Source organism: Uranotaenia lowii, chromosome 3, assembly GCF_029784155.1.
Source record: "Uranotaenia lowii strain MFRU-FL chromosome 3, ASM2978415v1, whole genome shotgun sequence".
Classification (NCBI taxonomy): Eukaryota; Metazoa; Arthropoda; class Insecta; order Diptera; family Culicidae; genus Uranotaenia; species Uranotaenia lowii.
In genome coordinates, this window is record NC_073693.1 from 165,283,104 (window position 1) to 165,307,040 (window position 23,937).

General features: G+C 37.6%; 1 protein-coding gene across 1 annotated transcript in view; it reads left to right on the top strand.

The window, feature by feature from the left end:
* LOC129758062 (transient receptor potential cation channel subfamily A member 1) overlaps positions 1-21,234 on the top strand; it is a 118,800-nt gene extending 97,566 nt beyond the window's left edge. Inside the window, 7 exon segments of the mRNA XM_055755489.1 lie at positions 6,544-6,738; positions 6,870-7,277; positions 7,503-7,619; positions 19,982-20,144; positions 20,216-20,494; positions 20,556-20,686; positions 20,756-21,234. Coding sequence (XP_055611464.1) covers positions 6,544-6,738; positions 6,870-7,277; positions 7,503-7,619; positions 19,982-20,144; positions 20,216-20,494; positions 20,556-20,686; positions 20,756-20,926 — 1,464 coding nt within the window. The 3' untranslated portion in view covers positions 20,927-21,234.
* The last annotated feature ends 2,703 nt before the right edge of the window (positions 21,235-23,937 follow it).

The following is a 23,937-nucleotide window of genomic DNA, read 5'->3' on the forward strand; positions in this document are numbered from 1 at the left end:
TCAAATTCTACTTTTATTTTATTTGTTCCTTGTTACGAACTCTCCGTAACAACTGGGAAGTAAAGGCAAATATATCACCCAATATATCAGGGCCGTCGGAAATATATCACCCCTAGGGTAATCTTTGAATGGTTTTCTGGTCGACGATGCAGCCATCCTAAAAGCGACAGCTAAGCTAAAAAATTCATCTTCTACGGGCCCGGACAGTATACCAGCTACTTTTTTGAAGCGTTTTATGCCATCTCTGCTGACACCTATAAGGCACATCTTTCAATCATCGCTGGACTGCGGAATCATTCCCTCATTGTGGAAAGAAGCTCACATGTTTCCTGTCCACAAAAAGGGAGATAAGAGAGATGTGAGCAACTACCGCGGAATCTCCGCTTTATGCGCGACCGCCAAACTTCTTGAACTGGTTGTTTTGGATCCAATTTTCTCATTTTGCAAGCATCACTTCTCCAACGATCAGCACGGGTTCATGCCTAAACGATCCACGACTACAAACCTACTGAGTTTTCAATCGTTCGTGCAGGACAGCTTTGCCAAGAAAACTCAAACAGACGCCATTTACACAGATCTCTCTGCTGCGTTCGATAAGGTGAACCACGATATTGCAATCGCAAAGCTCGAACCAGGGCTTGGTAAGGGATCGCATTCTGACTGTGACTGCGTGAACGAACGAATGTGCGCCGATTGACTTCCACAGTCATAAGCATTCAGTTGAATGCGAAACGGCCGCAGTCATTCTGCCGTTTCTTGACTGCTTGTATGGTATCCGCTGCCGCAGCTTTACGAGAGATAATTTTTTCAGTCCTTCATTCCACCGCTCCTCATTCATACCGAAGGTTACAAACAGAGAGTTTGAACGAATGGAAGCGGGACTGCGATTCTGCCAAGGTATAGGACATTTTTCGCTCTCATTTTTTTTCTCCGGTCGTGGCTCGTGCCGCTAGCCCCTACCAACCAACAAGGTAGAGCGTATGGAATGTGTTGGTTGGGTTGGGTGGAAAGTTTGCATCACATTTGGAAAAAATGCTGAAGTAATTAAAGCCACTCTAGCACAAGCGATTTGTTAATTTTAAACATGATCATTCTTTGCATAAACTAAAGCTTAGTTCTTTTAGAAATGAGATGCTGATAGCTCATTTCTTAGTAATCGTACATTCAAAACTTTTAAAGCTTTATGTCTTTATTATGCATTTCTGGAAGTGAAGTTAAAATATAACCACTATGCCTTTTTGGCCACCAAGCATCAGTGCAAAATTTGAGATAATTTGGTTGATTCCTGAGTAAGCGCAACGCGTTTCAATTTTGTATGGAAATTCGTATGTAAGAAAAAAAAATTGCACATAAAATCGTCCAGAAAATTCAAATAAGCTTGAAATAAAGTCGGTCTTTGGTTTTTGGTTTGACTATTCTTAAGCTTCATTTTTTGCTAACATGACAAGCAGCTAAGCGTTTCATGAAAAAAGTTATAAACATTTCAAAATAAAAAAAAACTGAATCCATTGAAAAGTATTTAAAAAGGGCAGACTTGCTAGAGCTTTTCATAATTTCATAAAATGTTTTTGCAAAGGTTATAAAAATCAATAAAAATTCTGGCTATTGCAAAGCAATTTTTTGAGAATTTTTATTCTCATCCTACACAGCTTTCAATTAAGCAGTCAAAAAGTTGTATAACATTGAATATCTTTACTGGGGTACAAGTTACGTTTATGCTTTGTTCACATGAATTGTACTACAAGAATCAAGGAATATTTTTCATCCAAAGTTATATTTTAGAAACTTTCAGTACATCTCTGAAGATTTTTTAATGAAATTTTTTGTTTCCATATTTCCATACTTAATTAAAACCCGTTGCACTTATTCAGGACAGGATGGATCGCTTCCAAAACATTTATTGCTATTTCTGATAGCAAAAACAACCAAAAAAGGTTATGGGAGGTGTAAAAGTTTAAAAATTGGAAATTTTTATACAAAGCTTGCAGCGGTCTAATAACCATTGCCAAAGACTCAAAACAGCAATTACATTAAATATAGATCCAAAAATAATTCACTGTGATTTACATAATGCATTGCACCAAACTCATGTCTTCGGACGCGTTATAGAGAACTGATTTTTAAAGAATAGAAAATTTTACACTGAAAAATAATGAAACCTTTTAAATATGGGGGAGTGGGGAATCATGGGTCACTTTTTTCTTTGTTCTATAACTTTTTTTTTTATTATAAAAGATAAAATGAAAATAAAAAATGGTATGGTTTTCTACATTGTCAAGGTATCATTTATTTTTTATTTTTTAAAAGGTTGTTTTCAGCAAGTTCTGACTGATTTTAAAAGAGCAGTATTTTTTGGATTTTGAAAAACGATGGGGAATTGTGGGCCACTAAATCCTAATTGTCCAAATAACATACAAAGTTTATCAGGTGACCCAAACCTGTGCGTTCCATAATTCATTTAGTTATTTTAAAGCAATTTCAGATTATAAAATAAAAAAGAGAGTTGCGTATGATCGAAAAAACTTAAAAACCTAGCACGCGAACGTTTTGGCAACATTTCACGTGAAAAAAATGACAAAACTAAGATCATAAAAATAAAATAAGCATGATGCATATGATGCGTATTTAAATCAAAAACAACATATAGAAAAATATGCGTACGCAAAGCAACGACAATGACAGTTGAATTTAAATTTTTATCACAACACACACACACACACACCTGAAATATTAACACATGGCCCACGTTACCCCACTCTCCCCTATAAAAAGTAAGAAAAAAACTTAAAATTAAAATGACAATTTTTTACATTTTAATCATAAAATGTAGAAGTCACTCGCAGTCCGAACAGAACTGCTTCTCCACTATAGAACTCGCTCCGAATAAGCATATTCACTTCTACCTACTCAGTGACTGCGGTTTGACTGCCGAGGTGAATGTTTTTTTCGCAGTCGTTTGACTGCAAAATGACCGTGGACGGTCGAAGCATGAATGGGAGTTTGAGCAAAGCAGGACGATTTGAACGAGAGAGGATTTCTTAGAGAAATGGAAGAACGAATGCGTCACGAATTCTCCCAGTTGGGTTGGAAACGAATGGCTTGCGAAGGACCGCACAAAGTGGAATGCATGCAATTGACTGAGCCAGTGTGTTGACTGCTGGTGAAAAAAGGGATCGCCTCAAGCCCTGGCTCGAACGTTTAGGCTTCTGTGGTTCCCTACTGGATTGGTTCCGGAGTTACTTAATGGGACGAAAGTTATCCGTTCGTACTGGTGAACTCTTTTCTAGGCAGTTCGTTGCCTCTTCAGGAGTGCCTCAAGGAAGTCATTTGGGACCGATCATTTTCGTGATTTATTTTAATGATGTACTCTCGCTCCTCGGTGTCACAAAGCTCGCATATGCCGATGACCTGAAACTTTTTCACACCATAAACGGCCAAGACGACATCAATTTCCTGCAACAGCAATTCACCGCTTTTGCTCACTGGTGCGATATCCATTGCTTACCCTTGAACCGCAGTAAATGCTCGGTAATATCGTTTACCCGTAAGCGACATCCTCTTCATGCAGAGTACATACTCGGAGACCAAACCATCATCCGCGTGGACCATATCAACGATCTGGGCGTTATTCTCGACCGACGGCTGGAGTTCAAGACTCATACGAACTATGTTGTCGATAAAGCTTCTCGAAGCCTTGGATTCTTGATTCGTATGGCCAAAGATTTCAAAGACGTATATTGCCTGAAAAGTCTTTATTGTTGCTTAGTTCGTTCTATTCTCGAGTACGCTTCAGCTGTTTGGTGCCCTTTCTACCAGAATGGAGCTGAAAGAATCGAGGCTATTCAGCGGCGTTTCTTGCGGTACGCTCTACGACACCTAAACTGGCAAGATCCGTTTCGTTTACCAAGCTATGAAAACCGCTGCCGTCTCATAGGCTTAGATACGCTTCAAGTACGCCGAAATGCTACACGTGCTCTAGTTGTAGCGGAGCTTCTCACATCTAGAATCGACTGCCCCGAACTGTTGGAGGCCATACCTCTCAGCGTACGACCACGAGGATTACGAAACCAGAACCTGCAGCTCTACGTACCTTTTCGCCTAAACAATTACGGGGCCAACAGCGCTTTCATCGGCATTCTTAAAACTTTTAATCGGTTTTCCAATCATTTCGACTTCGACGTCTCAAGGAACGTTTTCCGAAGAAAAATTTTGAGTGTATCTAGTATTGTGTAGTTTTATGTTGACATTAATTTTAATTTGTTAGTTATAATGTAGTCATTAGGATCAACATGTGATCCGTTGATGTTTTAAACAATAAACAATTAACAATAAACAAACGTGCACCCAGCTCCGTGGAAAAGTTAACCCACATGCTCAGAAGGTTCTCCAGACTGACCGTCAATCTGAGTCTGCGTTCCGGAAGTGCCCTGAGCTCTTGACAGTGCCTTCGCTATTGGGAAGATTATTGGCTTCCCGGCAAGTCCGCGCATCCGGTCCTGTACACTGCCAGTGGTTGTTAGGAGGCGGTCCGATAAATCCGGTTCTGTTAGCTGTGACCGAGTGCCTTGGCATTCGGTGCTTCCACGCCAAGGAAAGTCCGAGAACCTCGGGGACCGAGCATAAGACCCTCTGGCCGCCACCGAGCTACACTGGTGGCCGCCCTGGCGCAAAGTCATCCACGTGCCAGCTAGCCATCGTTACAGTCTTTCATCTGAATTGTTTGTACGAACTTGTTTTGATCAAAAATTTCCTCAACAATTAATGTTTATTGTTAAATTTATTTACAAGCTAAATCTTTGTTCTACATTTTGAAATTGCATTTTGAATCTGAATTCTGAACCTGATTTGAAAAATAAAGCTTTGAATCTGTATCTGAATTTCTATACGATTTCTGAAATGTGCAATATAATAAAATAAGTTTTCTGAATCTTAATACCAGATCAGAATTTTATGAGACATGGTTTTAGAGCAATCATTCTTGAATCTTTAACTTATTTATTTTAAATATCTGAATTTGAATCAAAGTTTTCAATTTTGGATTGCCCTTTTGAAGCTTTAAATGTTCAAATTTTGTGTAAGAATTAAGTTTCAGAACTTCGAATTTGAATATAAAATAAAATTTCTCTTTTTTTCATATTCGAAAAATTATTATGAAAATATTGAAAATGCATATGATATTGAAAAACATGATTCAAATTTGAAATGAAATGCAAAACAAAATTTGAGCCAGGATTTCAAAGCACCTTTTTTTTTTTATTTCTTTTGATTATTCCAACTGAAAATTAAGAATCCTAACTGGATACATATTTAATCCGAAATACGAAAATAGAAATACAATTTTAGGTATGGGAAATGGGAACTATTGAATCAGAACCTCTGAAATGGGTTAAATTTAATTTAAAATTTAATATTCAGACCTGAATTTTTATGAACAAATGAGAAAATTTTGAAAAAGTGTAGCAAAATTTTGAACTTGGGATAGGTTTTTGAGGTTTCGATCTTGGCTTGTTCCGAAGACGGCGAACCATTTTAATCAATCTTCAACGTTACAGATTAAAAAAATTGTTTTTTCATAGCATTTTTTTTTCTTTTACCTTTCTTCCTGAGAAGAATGTAATAGAACTTTGACATAGGTATTTGAGAAAATTTATTTCTATCGTAACATTTCATTAGGGCGAAACTAGCAGTTAGCTCGAAAAGAGAAAAACGCGTTTGAAATTTCGGAACATCTAATCAAACCCTATTTAAAACTGGTTCACTTTTTGTTCAAGAAAATCAAGAAATGTGCATTATATTCACTTATTGTTCGTTAGCTATCTATAACTTTAATTTTTTTCACTAAATTTCAGATATTATCGAGTTTTGCCCTTTTGTGTTTTCGATTCCAGTTACACTTGCTGAGTATGTATAGATGAGACAGGACAATTAACCTCGAAAACTCTCGGCACAAAAAACGGGCAGCCGGTCGACACCATGCTCCCGAAGAAAGTTACAAGTCTCCAAACTTCCAAAAGTGTCATATTGACACTCAAGAGCGGATTTGGGTTAAAGAAACATGAAGTTTCACTGAGATCTTATATTTGTGTGTTCGTTAAAAAAACCGAAACTTTGAGCGCTTTGAGGCCCCCTAAATCAAGCCCGATTAGGTGAAGTTTTGCACATGTCTGTTTTTCGGGCCAATCTAAAAAATGTATATGGTCGGTTTACGAAATTCGTCATGACCTATTTGCAGCCTCCCTAATGTACAGTGTATGTACAATTTTGACAAGGTTTGAAAACATCGGAATCGTAACTTTAACGCTACATTGCTTTATTTACGTTAATTTTCTGATGGACCTTAAGATTCGATGTAAAAGCATGCGAATTTGTTTCATCATGATTTAAAATTCAACTAATCAAATGCACATGTTCGCATGAAATTTCTGTAAATGTTAAAGTGCACAAATTAAAATTATAAATATTTTTCTATTATTTGGCTAACATTAATGATTCCGGTTTACTAACATCAATTTCAACCTCAATCTTCCCAATCGTTATCATTAGGCTATGGTTTCACATGGACGAGTCGAGCTTTTGGCTCATCCGCTCAGCCAAAAATACTTACAGATGAAGTGGAACTCGTACGGGAAGTATTTCCATCTAGCAAATTTACTCTTCTATAGCGTGTTCCTGTTTTTCGTCACACTTTTCACGTCCCAGCTCATGCGTGACGGTATCTCGCCGAGAACTTTCCACAACGTAAGTAGGAACATCGTTGGCGAATGCAACTTTATCATCACCAAGTTGCATTATCAACGAGCGGTCGCCCGCCACACAAAGCGTCTTCCCATAACACGTGACCTAATATTACATTCATCTCACCGGCACAGGAGCTTTTCAACGAAACTCATCCAGACCATGACCTTCCGTTGCCGGCGGCATTGACATCTCGCCCATCGCTGGCCCTGAACTATGGCCCCTCCAAACGGAACTGTTCGGCACCTTTCATTCGGGATCAGATGGACATCAACACAATGACGCTGGTTTCGGGCACGGCCATCATCATCTACATTTTCGCCAATGCACTGCGGGAAATCTTGCAGGCCTATCAGCAAAAGTGGCACTATTTTATCGAACCGATCAATCTCATCTCGTGGATTCTCTACATGGCATCCTTCATCATGGTTTGTCCGATGTTCAACGATGGTTGGCGCGATAATTTGAACTTTTCCGCAGCTTCCGTAGCGGTGTTTCTGTCGTGGTTCAATTTGCTACTGTTCCTGCAACGGTTCGACCAGGTAGGTAGCATTCATTCAAGAACAGTGGGCTAGAATTTGGCGATATGAACATTGAAGAAATTTGCTAAACACCTAAAAAGAAACACAATTCAAGTTTATTATATTATATTTATTTGGTTCACTTAGATTGGCACTATGATTAAATGTGCAGAAATTATTCGAGCTCTATACATTTTGCATGTTAGTCTTATAAAACTAAACTTGTTTTTTTTTCAATATTTCCAGATTGGCATCTACGTGGTAATGTTTTTGGAAATCCTGCAGACGCTTATCAAAGTGCTGACAGTGTTTTCCATCCTGATAATTGCATTTGGACTGGCATTTTACATCCTTCTATCAAAGGTTAGTAGGTAACACATTTAGGGAGATAATAAAAACAAACAATTAGGGAGATACACGAAGATAAGCTTAATAGTTCCCGCGCATTGTAAAATTCCAGTGATCTATGCAATTTAATTCGTAACGTTATTTGGTGGCAGGGAGTCCGTTCAATTTGAGTACATTCCAGCCGAGAGTAATTCATTCAAGCAAAAATAAAGAATTTAACAAACGTAAAGCGTTTGATCAATGGAGAGAGCACAAGAGCTTTTAGCCTTTTGGATTGCATCTATTTATTAATTCATTTATTTTGTCAACCGTGACGTAGACTAGTTTCATACGTGTACATTTCCTTAAGAATAGGTTTTTAGCAGTGTCTGCTTTACAACTTTGCTTACGAGTTTAGATTTCTTCGATTAAAATATTGTTTCAGTTTATGCCGAGACATTGTAAACTCAACGGTTTCGCAGTGTTCATTGTAAGAGGCCATCGTGCGATTTATTGGTGATAAATGAAAAATAAATTTCGATTTCGGAGTTGCCGAAAAGGTGCGTAAAAGTTTAATTTTGATAGAATTTCTTTTGAGTCAATATGCTGCGAAACGATATCGTTTATAAATGAAACCATTGCATATTCGCGGCGATCTTTTAGTGTCAATTTGTTAATGAGCATGCAGTGCGTTTTTCATGATGGAAGTGTAAATGATGTCTAACCTAATTTACGAATTGCTTTTGTACTGATTCTATTCTTTCTTCGTGTGAAATTGAATATGGGGACCAAACAACGCTGCAATATTCCAGTAGAGACCTTACTTAGGCAATATATAGTGTTTTTATTGTGTATGGGTCTTGAAAATTAAAGCACAAGCGCTTAATGAAGCCCAGCATGTTATTTGCCCTTTTTTTTATTAGTTGTTAACCCAGGTGGTAAATCCAATTTACGGATTGCATTCCAAGGCACGGCGAGCCACCGCGTCCCCCCAGTTTGCTACTCTGGGTCCATGGGTGCAATTGGACGACTCATGATACAGTGCTAAGGAACACTGTACCCCCTACGCCATAAAGTCCACCTGGGGCCACTGACCTTTGTTCCCACCTCGAACTGTTTGACACACTTTGCTTCAATAGTGGGAGGTCAATTCGCGCTAATGCGCTCCAAGGCAATACTCGTTTCCGAATCCTCGATCAGCATACCTCATTCTAACAAAACTCGTCGCGCAATCCCTCCTCTGACGAGTTAGGACCCGACATCTCATCGTGTGAATGAGGTCCCCACACAGCGCAACTACTAACTTTGTGAATCCAGTCCAAGATCCAGAAACACAAAGCGAGTTATCGACGACACTTTCTCTGTTCAAACACGCGGGTAGGAGGGGTAAGCCCCCTAAGCCACATGTAGGACTCAGACTCCTCCGAACTCACAAGTAGTGTTGACTTAAGTCACCACTCAGCGCAACTACCCGATCTTCAAGTCGGGCGCTTGACCACCCGAAGCGCAGATCGAGCTATAGAACGCCCTCATCAGGTCACACTCGCGGTTCAGGCGCATCAATTCCAGAATGTGCCTCTCGGACACTGACGTGTAAACACGTCCCTAAGTGATCGGCCCACCATTGGCCACCACTTTGCGCATCTACTCATTTTGCGAATCGGGTCTATACCCACCGAAGCGCAAAACGAGTTGGCGATCGCTCTCCCTCCGGTCACGTCTGCATATCAGGGCCATGGCCCCCCGAAAGCGTGTTGGACCTCCACGCACACACCCAAGTACTGGTACCTTAAGTACCCGGGTGCACCACTTCTTCCGCGCGGGTTTGGCAGACCCGTCGACAGCCTCTAGTGGGTTTGGTGTAGTTCTCTTGGCCGTACATCTGCAATACGCCGGACTTGCAGACACGTTTCCACTCTGCACCACGGGGAGGTGGAACTACGTCGCAGAGTTATTTGCCCTATGGATGATAGAAATGTAATGGTCTGTGAAAGTAAGTTTAGAGTCTAAGATAATTCCTAAATCCCTGACTCGTTCTACATTTTGATCTCCCAATGTAATTGTGATGTTTGGTGTTGATCTTTTTCTGCTAAATGATATTAAATTGAATTTTTTTCACATTGAGCTTCAGAAGGCTTTTTTTTTGCACCACAGGTAGAAAATCTGAATTTTATTCTGAAATATGCTGATGTCTTCTTCATTTTTTATTTTCAAATAAAGCTTCATGTCGTCGGCATAAATAAGCATTTTGAGATTTTTGAGAATAAAGGAAATGTCGTTTACATAAAGTATGAAAAGTAGGGATTCTAAATGAGATCCTTGCGGAACTCCTGAAGTGACCTTAATAGGGAGTGATTTCTTTCCATTGAAATTAATTATTTGCTGGTGGTTCGTTAGGTATGATTCAAGCCATTTCAGGAGTTTAGATTTTAATCCAATTTTTTGTAAATTGAAAAGAAGCATTGGTATGTCTATGCGATCAAATGCCTTACTAAAGTCTGTATAAAGAGCTTCCACATGTTTGCCATCATCTATTGCATTCAATGAGAAGGCTATAAATTCAATTAAATTATTTGAGGTTGAACGGCCTTTAAAAAAAAGCCATGTTTCCTGTCAGTTATTCGGTTCTTAATTTGGGAAAATAATTTTTTGTTTATAATTGCTTCAAAAAGCTTGGGAATGCAAGAGACAAGGCTATTCCGCGCTAATGTCGAATGTCAGACTTTAAACCAGATTTGAATATAGGCACTAAAAATGGACTTTTCCAAATTTGAGGAAAATTTCCTGATTCCAATGACAAATTGAAAAGCCAAAACAATGTAGCTATCAGTTCCATTGCCAAACTTTTCATGGATATAGGAGGAATTCCGTCTGGCCCTGGACCTTTCGAAGCGTCTAGATTTTTTAGTCATTGCAGAATATCCTGCACATGAACTTGAATCATGCTAATGTCCCTTGAGAATTCTGCGAAATTAAATGTCGTGTGAATTTCTCGAAAGAAATTTGCAAAAAGATTGCAAATTTGCTCCGAGTTATCACAGACATATTCGTCAAGATGCATTTTGAAGAAAAATTCCCAGTTTACAGCTTTGTTTTCACATAGTTGACAATATTCTTTGGACAAGTCTTTATTTCAAGTTCAGTTTTTGCATTGTATTCTTCAAGTGCATTGCTAATGGCCAAGTTCAGTTGATCGCATATGTTCAAATACGTTTTCATTAGTATTGAGCCTTTTGTAAAATTTATGTGCTTTTTGTTTCCGATTCTTTAAATTCATGATTTGTCTGTTGAACCAGACCGGGTATTTAGAGTTTCGGTGACGTCTTCTTTTCTTCAATAGTGTTTCTTGTGAGATAATTCCAAATAAAATTTGTAATAGACGTCAGCAGCAGTTTCGACATTTCCTTCATTCCTAAAACTTTCTTGCCAATTGACACTGTTTAATCTATTCTTAATGTTTTCATAATTTGCAAATTGGTATTCAAAGACTTCTTCATATTCGCAGTCATTGGAGTTCATGTATAAATATGGAATATTCAATCGCCGTATGAAAAGCATCGTTTTTCCATAAAGGGTTTTGCGCTCCAATTACGCAAAAATCTTCATAAATGTTTGTTAGTAAAAGGTCCAAATAGCAATTTTGCTGGTTTTTTATGTGATTAGTTTGATTCAATCCCAACTCAGCAATTTTGTCAAAAATGAACTGCAAAGTTTCTTTGTCCCCAACGACTTGGAGTAATATGCTTTCATTTTCAGAGTCCTCGATGAAGTTAGCGTGGCGTTGATTGAAATGAGGCTGGGTCATTCGGCCGAAAGTCATGAGGTCGAAGGCCATTCGGCCGAGGGTCATCCAGCCAATTGACGTTAGGCCGAATGGGCTATCTGGCCGAACAGGCCACTAGGCCGAATGGGTTATTCGGCCGACGGTTATCCAGCCGATTGCTGTTAGGCCGAAAGGACGCATCCCAATTAGTCTAAATTGCTAAAATGGCTGAGAAGGACGAGCTTAGTACATTTTTATAAATATCCTTCTTTTTGGCTGGGCTTTTCATGCGATTGAAGTTTTGACAATGAATCAAAGTTTCAGTCGCACTCTGTCTTTCGGAAGAAGTTTTTGAATGTGCATTTGCTTCGAAAGTATTCGTATCTAATTCTACTTCCGTAGAAGGCGTCCTTACTGGCGAAAATTTTAAGGGAGAGTATGGAACTTATTGGTGCTTTCGCGAAGTTGTTGTAGTCGATCCGCTCGCTAGCCAAAAATCGCTTATAGGATTGTAGATCAGCAACAGCGTCTGCCGTGCCCATCCCGAACTCCCGGAGTCTTTCTGTAAAGATGCGCTACAGGCGTTTAGGATGTAGGTCCTCCGACGTCATTCCTTCAATACAGACAGTTGCTGACTAGTCTTTTAGGAATGCAAGATACATACGGACCACTGAAACAAGTTGAGCACCACTGACTCTCAGTGTGTGCTGCACGGCTAACTATTACCCAAAACACAAACACTCAAAACCCAAATCTTGTAGCGATTTTACATTTTTACTATTACGACACATTAAAAACCTACGCTAGCTTAACAGTACTACTCACGGGCCCGTTTCCTACCATAACATCCAAACAATAACAACAATTCTATCACAGCTCGGACGGCACAGGTGTATCACAGCTTAATATCACGGATTTTCTGGCAACCCTGCCTGGTTGCGCTGCTCCACGGGCACGCTCCACTGCCTGGAGCACCTCCGCTGTCTGCTTCCGGCTGGTTCTGTTGCGGCTTGGCCAAACGAGCTGGGCCCCATAGTGCGTTGAGCTCCCGAACAACGACACTCGGCTCTGCAACAACGGCCCTGTAGAAAACAAACATTGTTTCTTCTTTTCTCAAAAGTTTCCTTTCCTATTTTATCACTCACCCTGTTGGGGCCGTTTGCAATGATAAACCGGTTCTACCAGCACAGTCTGCATCTTTCGGCTCTGTTTGGCTTGACGTGTTCATCTTCGGGGCAGGATGTTGTAGCGTGATGTTCAGCAAACCGTTGCCTGGGTGTTAAGATAATGGATGTTTATCCGATCTACTTTTAACCAAATTGTGTTCGCTCACCTTCCGCCGATGCGGACCTACCCGGTCCTTTAAAGGTTACGGCTTCGGTATGCAACGGCTTACGCCACACCAACAGAAACGGTGAATTGTTTTGCTGTGCAATTTTGTTTTGTTTTTTCTTTGTTCACGTGCACATGTGTTTTCGTTTGACAGGTTACACTCTTAGTTATAAACATCGAATCTTGGCTCGTATTAACCCAATCATTACACGTACAAAATTAAACAACTACAAATACTTAATTATAACGCTACACCACACTGAGCAAAATCGGGCTATAAACAGTATTGGGAATTCTAGTATTTTTGCACTACTAGAAAATCCAATACTTTTTATTAGTGAGCGCAAAATTTTGCGCGTATAGTTTAGCGTTCTGATAAATGTTATTGGAATTTCCAGTGAAAGTAATTTAATCGTAATTTGATACAAAGGATGATTCTAGACAATGAAATGAATGTATTAAACTCTTTTTTTCGATTTTAAATTGATTTGTTATGAAAAATGAAACATCTGAGGTTGAAGCTTTATAATAATTTATTATCTATCTATGTGAATCTATAAATCGACCTTTTTTCTTATGTTATGCGTATATGATTAGCAAGCTTTTTAAGTATGAGAGGTGTGGCTCCTTATCGTGTCCGCATATTTTCAGCACCTTACGATTGTTATCTGAAAACAAATTGAGAATAAATAGATCAGTCATAATTCATTCAATAAAACAAACATTTGTATGAACATCTTGTGCCGATTATGTGCGAAAAAAAATGAAATCCAATATATCTCGCATGAGCTTCCATTACGTCGTATGACACATTTCAAGAAATCACAGAAAACTGCTGCAAAAGTTATCAAAATAACTTTTAAATTTGTATTTCACATTTTCAGGCTAAAAATATTCTAAATGAAAAGAAATTGCGACTACTTTATGTAAGTTTTAGTATTTTTTGGTAATATAACTGTTTTTTACATTTTGTTTCATTCCACGTAATGAAAGCTCCCGTGAGAATATGATTATGATTATTGAGCAAGGAGTTACGAGTTATTTACTGTCATGAAATAACATACCTAACCAATAAAATATTTGATCTTTTCATTCAAACATTCGAATTTCAACAAACGTGTATACCTAATTCGTTAAAAAACAATCAATCAAACAGTCCAGGAAACTGGACAAAGAATTCTCAAATTGAACAACATACTTTTTTTCTCGAATCGTTGAATTTGAAAAGCACAAAGATTTCAATAAACTTAAATTGGACGCATATCATCATTTGAACACACGTTTTTTTAAGGTATTTTGAGGTTTCTTCAAAAAAATTTAATTTAAAAGTAAATTATAAAAGACGGCTCACCTGCACTTATCATTTACGCTTGCCATGTACCATGCTGGAGCCTGATCTTTTTGTCAAATGATGTCGAATCTGAACTTGAGTTGGCGTTGAGTTCTGTACCGTAGTAAAATTCTTGGGATACATCAAAAACATCCGTTTGAGCCGTAATCTACTGGAGCGATGAACTTTGAATATCACTACAGGTTTGTAGCTGGCTGCCTAATTAATGAAAAAAATCAATTTAGTTTGATTGATTAAGTATACATATGTGATTGCTAATTGCTAACTTACTGATTGGGTGATACGCTGGAGGAAGCACATCAATTGGGTCCGTGAGCTTGTCCCAGAAAATCGTAAAATGAGTTTCCTCATAGTTGGCTTATTTCTTGGGTAAGCCCTTCCAGGGGGCCGTAGTTTTTAACAGTCTGGATCAGAAAATCCAGCAATGGGTCGCAGTAGCCAAAATCATTGAGGGCGCAAGCACACACGCTTCGGTACTTCATGAAGAAAACAGCACTAGACTCGGCTTCTGGATCCATCACTAATGGAACGAGGGAGTCACCATCATATCCACACTGTTCCATTGTGATCGCTGCCTGAGCCACTTCCACGCATGAGAAGAACAACTGACTCCTTGTGGCAAAGTTATTCTGCTGTTGCTGTTGATGTGATGCTGATTCCGGCTCAGTGTTCATCTCGTTTGGCGCTAAACCTGCTGCGATGTTTGTCAGGATGTATGGTGGAGTTTTTTCATTTGCTTGGTACTTTGTCGAGCTAGTTTAGGGGAGGAGGAAAGAAAAATTCTAATTTTTGCTAAACAAAATACTGAAGTACTTTTTTTCACTTACCTTTTTCGCTTGCTTGCAGTTTGAACCGTTTCAGCCACAGAATTTCTTTGGGCGGTTTCCACGCGTCCGGATCCAACAGCATGCCGGGAGTGTTTGGATCCACTTTTTTCAGAGTATATTTCCTTATTTAATCCACTGATTCCGGTTGGTTTGCTGGTGTCTCTAGCCGCAATCGTGGATCCGGAACTAGACGAGTGATTATTTTCTATCGCCAGACTTACCTCCGCTGCTGTTCCGCTGAGAAGAGGTGCTGGTAGTTCCGGCAAAGTGTTTAATTTGTTTGGCGCTGGAACGGCTCCGGAGTTTGTACGGCAGGAAGGTGTCAAAAATAATTCTTTGCTTTGTCGAGCTGAACGGAGGGTAGAGATAAATTATGTTTTTGCCTAAAAAAACCCGTTTTTTTACTTACCTTCATTACTTGCGTTGTTGTCAGCCCCGATGCGATTGTTGGGCAGGACAAATAAACACGGTTTAAATTCATCACGAGCGCTTGAGGTTATATGGCGCTCCAGCTGTTGCTGATGATGGAGGCACCAATTTATGTTTTCCAAAAAACTTGTAAGCCTGCTAGTAAAGAACTGACAAATCGATCGAGTCGGTTCGAATCGTTAATAAATTTATTAGATATGCAAAATATAAATTCTATTTATAAATAAACATGTGAAAATTAATGGATTTTCCAATAAATTTGATAACGATTACACTAGTTTACAGCATTTTTGAACTTAGTAAACTGAAGATCATTTTTAACGTAAAATCGGGCGCTGAATCCGAAAATGAGATTCAAAAAAATCTCAGTAGAACCGTTTTTGAGTTATGCTCCAAATATGAAATTTTGTAAAAATAAAAAAAGTTCTTGTACTTCGATGAAAATATCTTGGACGGCATAACAGTAATTTGAAATCCCTCTTTTGCATATTGAAGGTGAATAAATTTTCTATCGATCATCTGAACACTGATTTTTCGTATGATCAACAGTATTGTTGATATTAGTGACTTTATGATAGAAAAAATTATAAAAAACGCATTTTTTTAGAGAAAATTTTGTTTCAGCGAAAGTTTTAGACTCGATGGTAACATTTAAAAAATCTGATTTTGTTTTGCGCTTTAATGTCAATTTAAAACAATGATTTCAAGTGGTTATTTATCAAAATCGGTTGAAAATTTAAGAAGCTATGGCTACTTTACCATAACAGTATTTTTTGTAGTTTTTAATAATTTAACGAAACGCAGTACACTTATCATAGTGTAGGAAGAATGAAACGTGACAAATCTCACTCGCTCCAAGTCAAAATTATTTATTAGCTTACCAAAAGGTCACATGCCAAATTTCAGGAAGATCTGATCATAGGGAGGGGTTGCTTGAGTCTCAAACGTGGATAAAATTTTAAGGTATTTTGCCAGGGAGGAACGAAAAATACTGGTTTTTCATCAATAACTTTTTCCATCACCAGCCGATTGTTTTTTATGGTTGATTTTCTTAAAGCCTAAGTTGAGACAAATATTTCACCCGAAGACTGCAACACGATTGAACCTTCCAAATTGCATAAATACGGGATAAGAGGAACAGCAAATAATATCCTTCGTAGCTACCTAGAAGATCGCAAGCAGTTTGTGGCTATTGAAAATACAAGAAGCGAATTAAGAAATATTGATATCGGTGTACCACAAGGGAGTAATATCGGGCCATTACTTTTCCTCTTATATGTAAATGATTTATGTAACCTTCAACTTAAAGGCACAGCACGTTTATTTGCCGATGATACAGCAATTTTTTATTCAGAAACTTCACCTGATATTATAATTCAGCACATTGAAGACGACCTAAAACTGCTTTCAAAATATTTCAATTCAAACCTACTTTCACTTAATTATACAAAAACCAAATACATGTTGTTTCGTTCTTCACATAAAAAACTGCCTCGTACTAATGACCCAGCTATGAATGGTAATACGATTGAGAGAGTTAGTTGTTTCAAATACTTAGGAATTTACTTAGATGAAACTCTTTCTTGGAATCGTCAAATTGAACACCTGGAAAAAAAAATTACTCCTCTTTGCGGTGTTCTTTGGAAACTGAGAAATTTTGTTCCCCAACATGTTCTCTTTAAATTTTATTTTGCGTTTATTCACTCTCATTTGAACTACCTTGTTATGATATGGGGAAGAGCTTCTTTGTCTCACTTACAGAAACTTCAAACGCTCCAGAATAGATGCTTGAAAAACATCTTAAAACTCCCTTTGTTATTCCCTACCTTTCAGCTATACTCTTTAAGAACGCATAACGTTCTTCCAATATCTGAACTCTGTGATTTGCAAACTGTTATATATATCTATGATAATCTACACTCAACTGAAAATATTCAAAACCTCCATTTTACTACGGGGTTGCGAACTCATAACACTCGCCAGTCAGATTTCTTGCAACGAAGCCGATCCACAACATCATTAGGGCAAAAAAGAATTTCGTTTATTGGACCTACTAAATACAACACCTTACCAACTGATATTAAAAACATAACCAATCGTTCCATGTTCAAAACCAAAGTGATACAGCTTTTGAAAGAAAAATTGAACCATTAAAACAGTCGATCATCAACCAGTCTTTGTTTTGCTTACCTTTTGCATATTTGTAGCGTTAATTTCTAATATTATTATTCTTTAAAAAATTGTAGTTTGTATTTTTATCTTATTAAATTATTGAACATAACTTGATAAAATTAGTAAATATAATTAGTGTAATAGTAAATATAGTATAATGAATCTCTTCAAAGGAAATTATTTTCCATTGAGATTCATATTGTTGTCAATTTAGTTAAATAATACATTTCCTCGCACGACATTAAACAATTTTGTGTTCTCAGCATGATTAAAATTTGCTCGCGTTAACTTTTATTATTCATTGCTGCCAGACATGCTGAGAACAGTAGCGTCCATTACCAGGGGGCTCAATTGAGCCTTTTGGTGTGGGGGAGTGTGGTGGGCCGCTACAAAAAAAAAAAAAAAAAAATGTGCAAAAGAGGGATTTCAAATTACTGTTATGCCGTCCGAGATATTTGCATCGAAGTACAAGAACTTTTTTTATTTTTCCAAAATTTCATATTTGGAGCATAACTCAAAAACGGTTCTACTGAGATTTTTTTGAATTTCATTTTCGGATTCAGCGCCCGATTTTACATAAAAAATATTGGTCAGTCAATCAAGTTCACGATTTTTTTTTAAATTTTGTAAACTAGTGTTATTAGGCTCATGGTATTCATTAGATTTTCCTATACTTTTTAGTACGTTTTCCATCAACAAAATACACTTGTAGAATTTATTGGATTTTCCAATAACTTGTACTGAATAAATCATTACTTTGTATCTGAGCGATTAACATTAAAAATTAATGAAATGACCCAGTGAATTTTATTTCCAGATTTGGTTCAGTGCACTTTCATGATTTTTGAGTCACGTAGTCTTGCCTTCAAAAAACGACCGTCTCCGTCCACCGATTGTTCAGTGAGGCGAACAATGGGAGGTCGTAAAGGATCTAGTTCGATTTGGCTGCCGTTATTGATTTGTGGTAATGAATTGTCCAATTCCTTGGCTTCGTGGTCTTTATGCCCCATGACGTCAAAGTGATCTACGTTGATTGTCTCTCCTTTTTTGAAGCTGATGAATCGTGCTTTGGATGTACCGTGCATCCATGCCAAGGTTATCACTAAGCTGGGGCTGAGGGTGGCTCCAGAGAGTAAAAAAATACAGCTCAAATTTGATTTCGATTTGAAACGAATTTTCCACTGACCGACTTTTCCAAAGTTTTCAATGCGATAATAGAGATAAATACGAAGTGATCGAAGAAATTTAATTTTTAGGCACTTCAAAAAAATATACCCAAAAACTAAGGTTGTCATCAAAAATATCTATTGAAACAAGTCAGCTGTCTAGGTTTTGCATACAATATTTAGTTTCTTTAGAAAAAATCTTTAAAGAAGTATTATCATTAGCCTTGCACGAACGACAGAATGTCACTTTTTTGGTTTTTCTTCAAAAATTCTTTTCACGTGATGCAATTAAATTCCAATATATGAAGCTTACTGAGAAATTCTCTGGTTACAACTTTTCCCTAGACTACAAAGCGAAAAAAAGCGATAACGTCCAAGACAAAAACTTATTTCTTATCTAAGTTTGTGGCATATCGGCGAATTGAAAATCTAATTAGAGAGCAATTAAGACAGATATGAAAATTGATAGGTGGAAAGGTCAAAGCTAGAGCGCTTTGGGTAGAAGAAACGAATAGATGGTGAAACTGTGAGCTAGGGCATTGTTTCTTATCGACAGCATGACTGCTTGTGTGATTCTTTACCCAGCACCTACTGGCTGTTTGTAGTAAGTGACGAAGAAGCCACATTGCTACCCACAACCAGCTCAGATGGGTCGACCCATCTGAGCTGGTTGTGGGTAGCAATGTGGCTTCTTCGTCACTTACTACAAACAGCCAGTAGGTGCTGGGTAAAGAATCACACAAGCAGTCATGCTGTCGATAAGAAACAATGCCCTAGCTCACAGTTTCACCATCTATTCGTTTCTTCTACCCAAAGCGCTCTAGCTTTGACCTTTCCACCTATCAATTTTCATATCTGTCTTAATTGCTCTCTAATTAGATTTTCAATTCGCCGATATGCCACAAACTTAGATAAGAATATATCCCAGCGGCGATCAAAATAAGATAACAAAAACTTATTTCAAAAGTTCAAGTATGCTGGAATGCATCATTAGAGATCGATTAAGATCAACGTTGAATATGCGCCCCCCTTTCAAATCTCTGAACAAGAGCTAAATCAAAGGGTGGCTCCAGAGAGTAAAAAATGTTGGCAGATGAGCTGAATTTTGAAAACTCGACTTAAAACGTTCTTTCTAATTAAAAATTATTCCAAACATAACCATTTGATCTCAGATAGGATTGAAATCAACCATCACATTATAAACGTTATCAGAAAATTCAGAGTTTTTTTTAACTTTTACACTCAAACAAAATACCTCGTGCTTTATGGCTTTTATGGCAGATTAAAGTCATAAACATGTTTGAGATTTCTAACATTTTCTTTTTCCATATTTGTGAAATTTGCAATTTTTTTTACAGACAACCGTCCTCACGACCAACATCATGCCGTTTACATCGATCTCGATGTCACTCGTTCGAACGTTTTCGATGATGCTCGGCGAAATGGACATCTTGGGCACGTTCATGCAGCCCTACTATGGCCGTCAGTTACCTTTCCCGCTACCGTCGTTCGGAATTCTATGTAAGACTAGTTCAATGAATTGATTTTACGGTAGCACTCTTGTTATTACAATGTATCGTTCAACCTGCCAGGTCTCTTCATGATTTTGATGCCAATTCTTCTGATGAATCTGCTGATCGGTTTGGCCGTCGGAGACATTGAATCGGTACGCCGGAACGCTCAGCTCAAACGACTAGCCATGCAGGTGGTCCTTCACACCGAACTGGAGCGCAAACTGCCCCAGGTGTGGCTCGAGATGGTCGACAAAATGGAACTTATTGAATACCCAAACGAAAAGAAGTGCAAGCTGGGATTCCTGGATTCCATTCTGCGCAAATGGTTCTGCAATCCATTCACTGACGATTACAAAGGTATGTGGATCAGCAAGGTGAGTTACAGTAGCTAAAATAATTTTGCTTATAAAATTTGCAGCGGGAATAGACTTTGTGCTGGACAGTAATGAGGATTACATTGTCACGGAGCTGGAGAAACAGAAGCGCAAATTGCGAGAAATTAGCAGCTCTTTGGATAATCAACATCAACTTTTGCGCCTCATTGTACAGGTAGGAATACTAAGTAGCAGCCTTATAGTTTGGACACGTTTCACTTACAATGTACGATACATATTGCAGAAAATGGAAATCAAAACCGAAGCCGACGATGTGGATGAAGGGGTGGCCACGTGCGAAATCAAAGGTATTACTGGAGCCTGCCGTCCAACGACAGCATCCCGATGGTCATCGCCGAGAATACGCAAAAAGTTACGCGCCGCCATGAGCTTCAACAAATCTATCGCTAAATGAATGCACGAGGTTGACTGAATGTCTGCCTATGGCAATTAAAAACCACATAATACTGTGCTACGAATTAATGTTTCTGTGTAGCATAATGTTTCTTTTCATGAATGTTATTTGTCTATTAGCATCATACTCTTATCAAAAGGTAGCATTTAGGATTAAAAATCAAAGGTTTTGTCGAAAGACGGTGAATGTGATGTTTTCATAAGTCCAAATAAACTATTTATGTATGTTTACTGAAGAGCTGTATACTTGAATCAATTATTTATGTATATTTGTCACTGAAATGTTTCTACAGTGGTTTTAATAAAATACATTGAAAAAAATATATTTCAAGCTTTATTGCTTCAAAGAGAAACAACATTGGAATGAGTAACGAAAAAAAAGCTTTTGAAGCACGTGCTGAATTTGAATCAACCATTAAACCCCGAGGTAAAAAAATATCGGTCAAAAACATAAACAACTGTATCAAAAAAGTGAAAGCAGTCAGGCCCGTGCGAAGGACCCGTCCATGGAGGGGGTTTTCAAATTTAAAATTTGTTAAAAATAATTACAACACCAAAAATACACAATAAATAAAGGAACTTTATTTCTAATACCATTTCCTTACTCATTATCACACAAAATCAAAAAAATATAAATTTTACTGATAAAATAAATCAATATTTTCAAAACAAATAATAGTGAGAGTTTCAAATCAATGCTATTTTGTGTGATTCATTTTTTTTTATCAAAATGATGTTCCTTGTTCTATACTAGAAATTTGCTGCAAAATATTTTTTAAGTAGTCTAGTTTTGAAATTTGAAATCAATATTTCCGAAACACAGATAAAAATTTGTTTTAAAATAAACGTAAATTCAGGTCAAAAATTAACAATGATTAAAACTTGTTAGGAAAATGATAACAATTGGTTATTTATTATTCATCTTAATTTACATTTCTTTTCTTCATTTCCAATTGAAGGGTTGATTGCAAAATTCCTCTGTAGTATTTTGAATTTGAAAAAAAAATTGTTCACGATTTTACAGTGTAGGACAATAGAATAGGACCACAGCTCAATCCAAAACAGAAAGTGATAAAACTTTGAGAAAAAAAATTCCATTTAAGTACATCAAACCATTTACAAATTGTAAATTCCATTCTTCGAAGAAATTAAAATCATCCGTAGTTAAAACAATTGTCCTTTATTCAAAAAAGCGTTTTAAGCATACTTACTGACTAAAATATCGCGACATAAAATAGGACCGCTTTAGAATTCTTGGTAAAAAAAAAATTAAGAAAAAAGGAAATTCATACCGTGATCGATTTGCAGGGTTAGTACTTGGTGGTATAACCCTTATTACACATCACTTCTCGCACCCGGTTCGGCATCGACTCCACGAGCTTTTGGCACGTTCTCACCGGGATAGCGTACTACACCGCCCGGATTCTCTCCCACAGCTGCTGCTTGTTTTTGATTTTTCGGTGTACATTTACGTTTAACTATTTCCCATAGGTTTTCTATGGGATTGAGATCAGGGGACTGTGCTGGCCACTCCATAACGTCTACCTTATTATCCTGGAACCACTTTTTAACCGTTTGCGGTATGTTTGGGGACGTTGTCCTGCTGGAACTGCCACTTTAGGGGCATCTCCCACTCGGCGTGTTGCAGCATTACTTCCCGAAGTATCTGGGCGTAGAGATGCTGGTCTATAACCCATTCGATCCAGTACAAGGGACCCATCCCGTACCAAGAAAAGCACCCCCACACCATGATGCTACCTCCTCCATGTTTGGATGTTTTATTTGTATACTGGGGCATATACGCACAGCCGAGTGGGCCATGGACCCAACTCTTTCCGTCCGAGCCGATGAGGTTCACTTTGGTCTCATCCGACCACACTGCCCATATTTGATAAACGGTCTAATATGCCATTTTTTCAAAATGGAAAAAATTGTGCCATTTGATAGCTTATACTCTACACGCAGCGAAAAGATTTTTTATTTCAAAGGAAAGTGCCGCAAAAACAAAGGATTTTTTCCTTTGATTTTGGGATAAATAAAAATTTCTTTGATTCAAAGGCATTTTCCTTTGTTTCAATGAATTTTTCTTTTGAAAAATCTTTGAAACAAAATATAAATGCTTTGAAACAAAAAACAGTTCCATTTGATGCAAAGTTGTTCTCGTTTGATACAATGTAATTTAGATTTAGATTTTAAAGGATTTGTTCATTGAACCATTTTCCTTTTATCCAATCGGAAGAAATACTTTCTGTTGTCCTGCAGTTCCTATTAGGGATTTTGAATAACAAAAAGAAAAAATTTACATTTCAAATTCATTTTTATTCACAAAATTAACACTAACACTGGTTCACTATGATTGAATCATCCGCTCCTAATTTTGGCCTGAGGGCATTCTACTTGGGCCGACTTCCGGAAGCAGCTGCGGTTGCTAGCTTTAGTGGTCATCCAGCTGGTATTACCGCTGAAGATCGGGCCGAAGATAATCAGACCGATGGATTTGGGGCGGAATCTGCCATGGTCCTGTAATGCAAGAGTTTATATAAAATCTTAAACATTCACTTTTTGATTAATCGATTAACACACACTTACCATTCTTCATCCTGAATCCTCCTAAAGCTAAAGCTATCTCTGATTCACAAGTTTTGATTTTCAACACAACCAGACAAACTTTATTCGAAACTCGGTTCTTGCTCAATCCAAAATATCTTCTAAGTCTAAAATTTAAATTTAAAGAAATTATTCCTTTCTGTTGAAACTAATTTTCTTTGGTTGGAAGAAAATTTACTTAGTATTAAACGAAATGTGCGATTGAAAAAATTTCTTTTGAATCAAAGAATTTGTTTAAAATCAAAGTTCAAAATTATTCAGTTCAAAATATTAATTCTTTCTTTCAAAAATTATTCATTTGAATCAGAACGATAATTCATTGATTCAAAGAAAACAGGAGTTTGATTCAAAAAACTGAATGTTTTGAATCAAAGTCAGTTTTGTTTTGTATCAAAATCCAAGTTT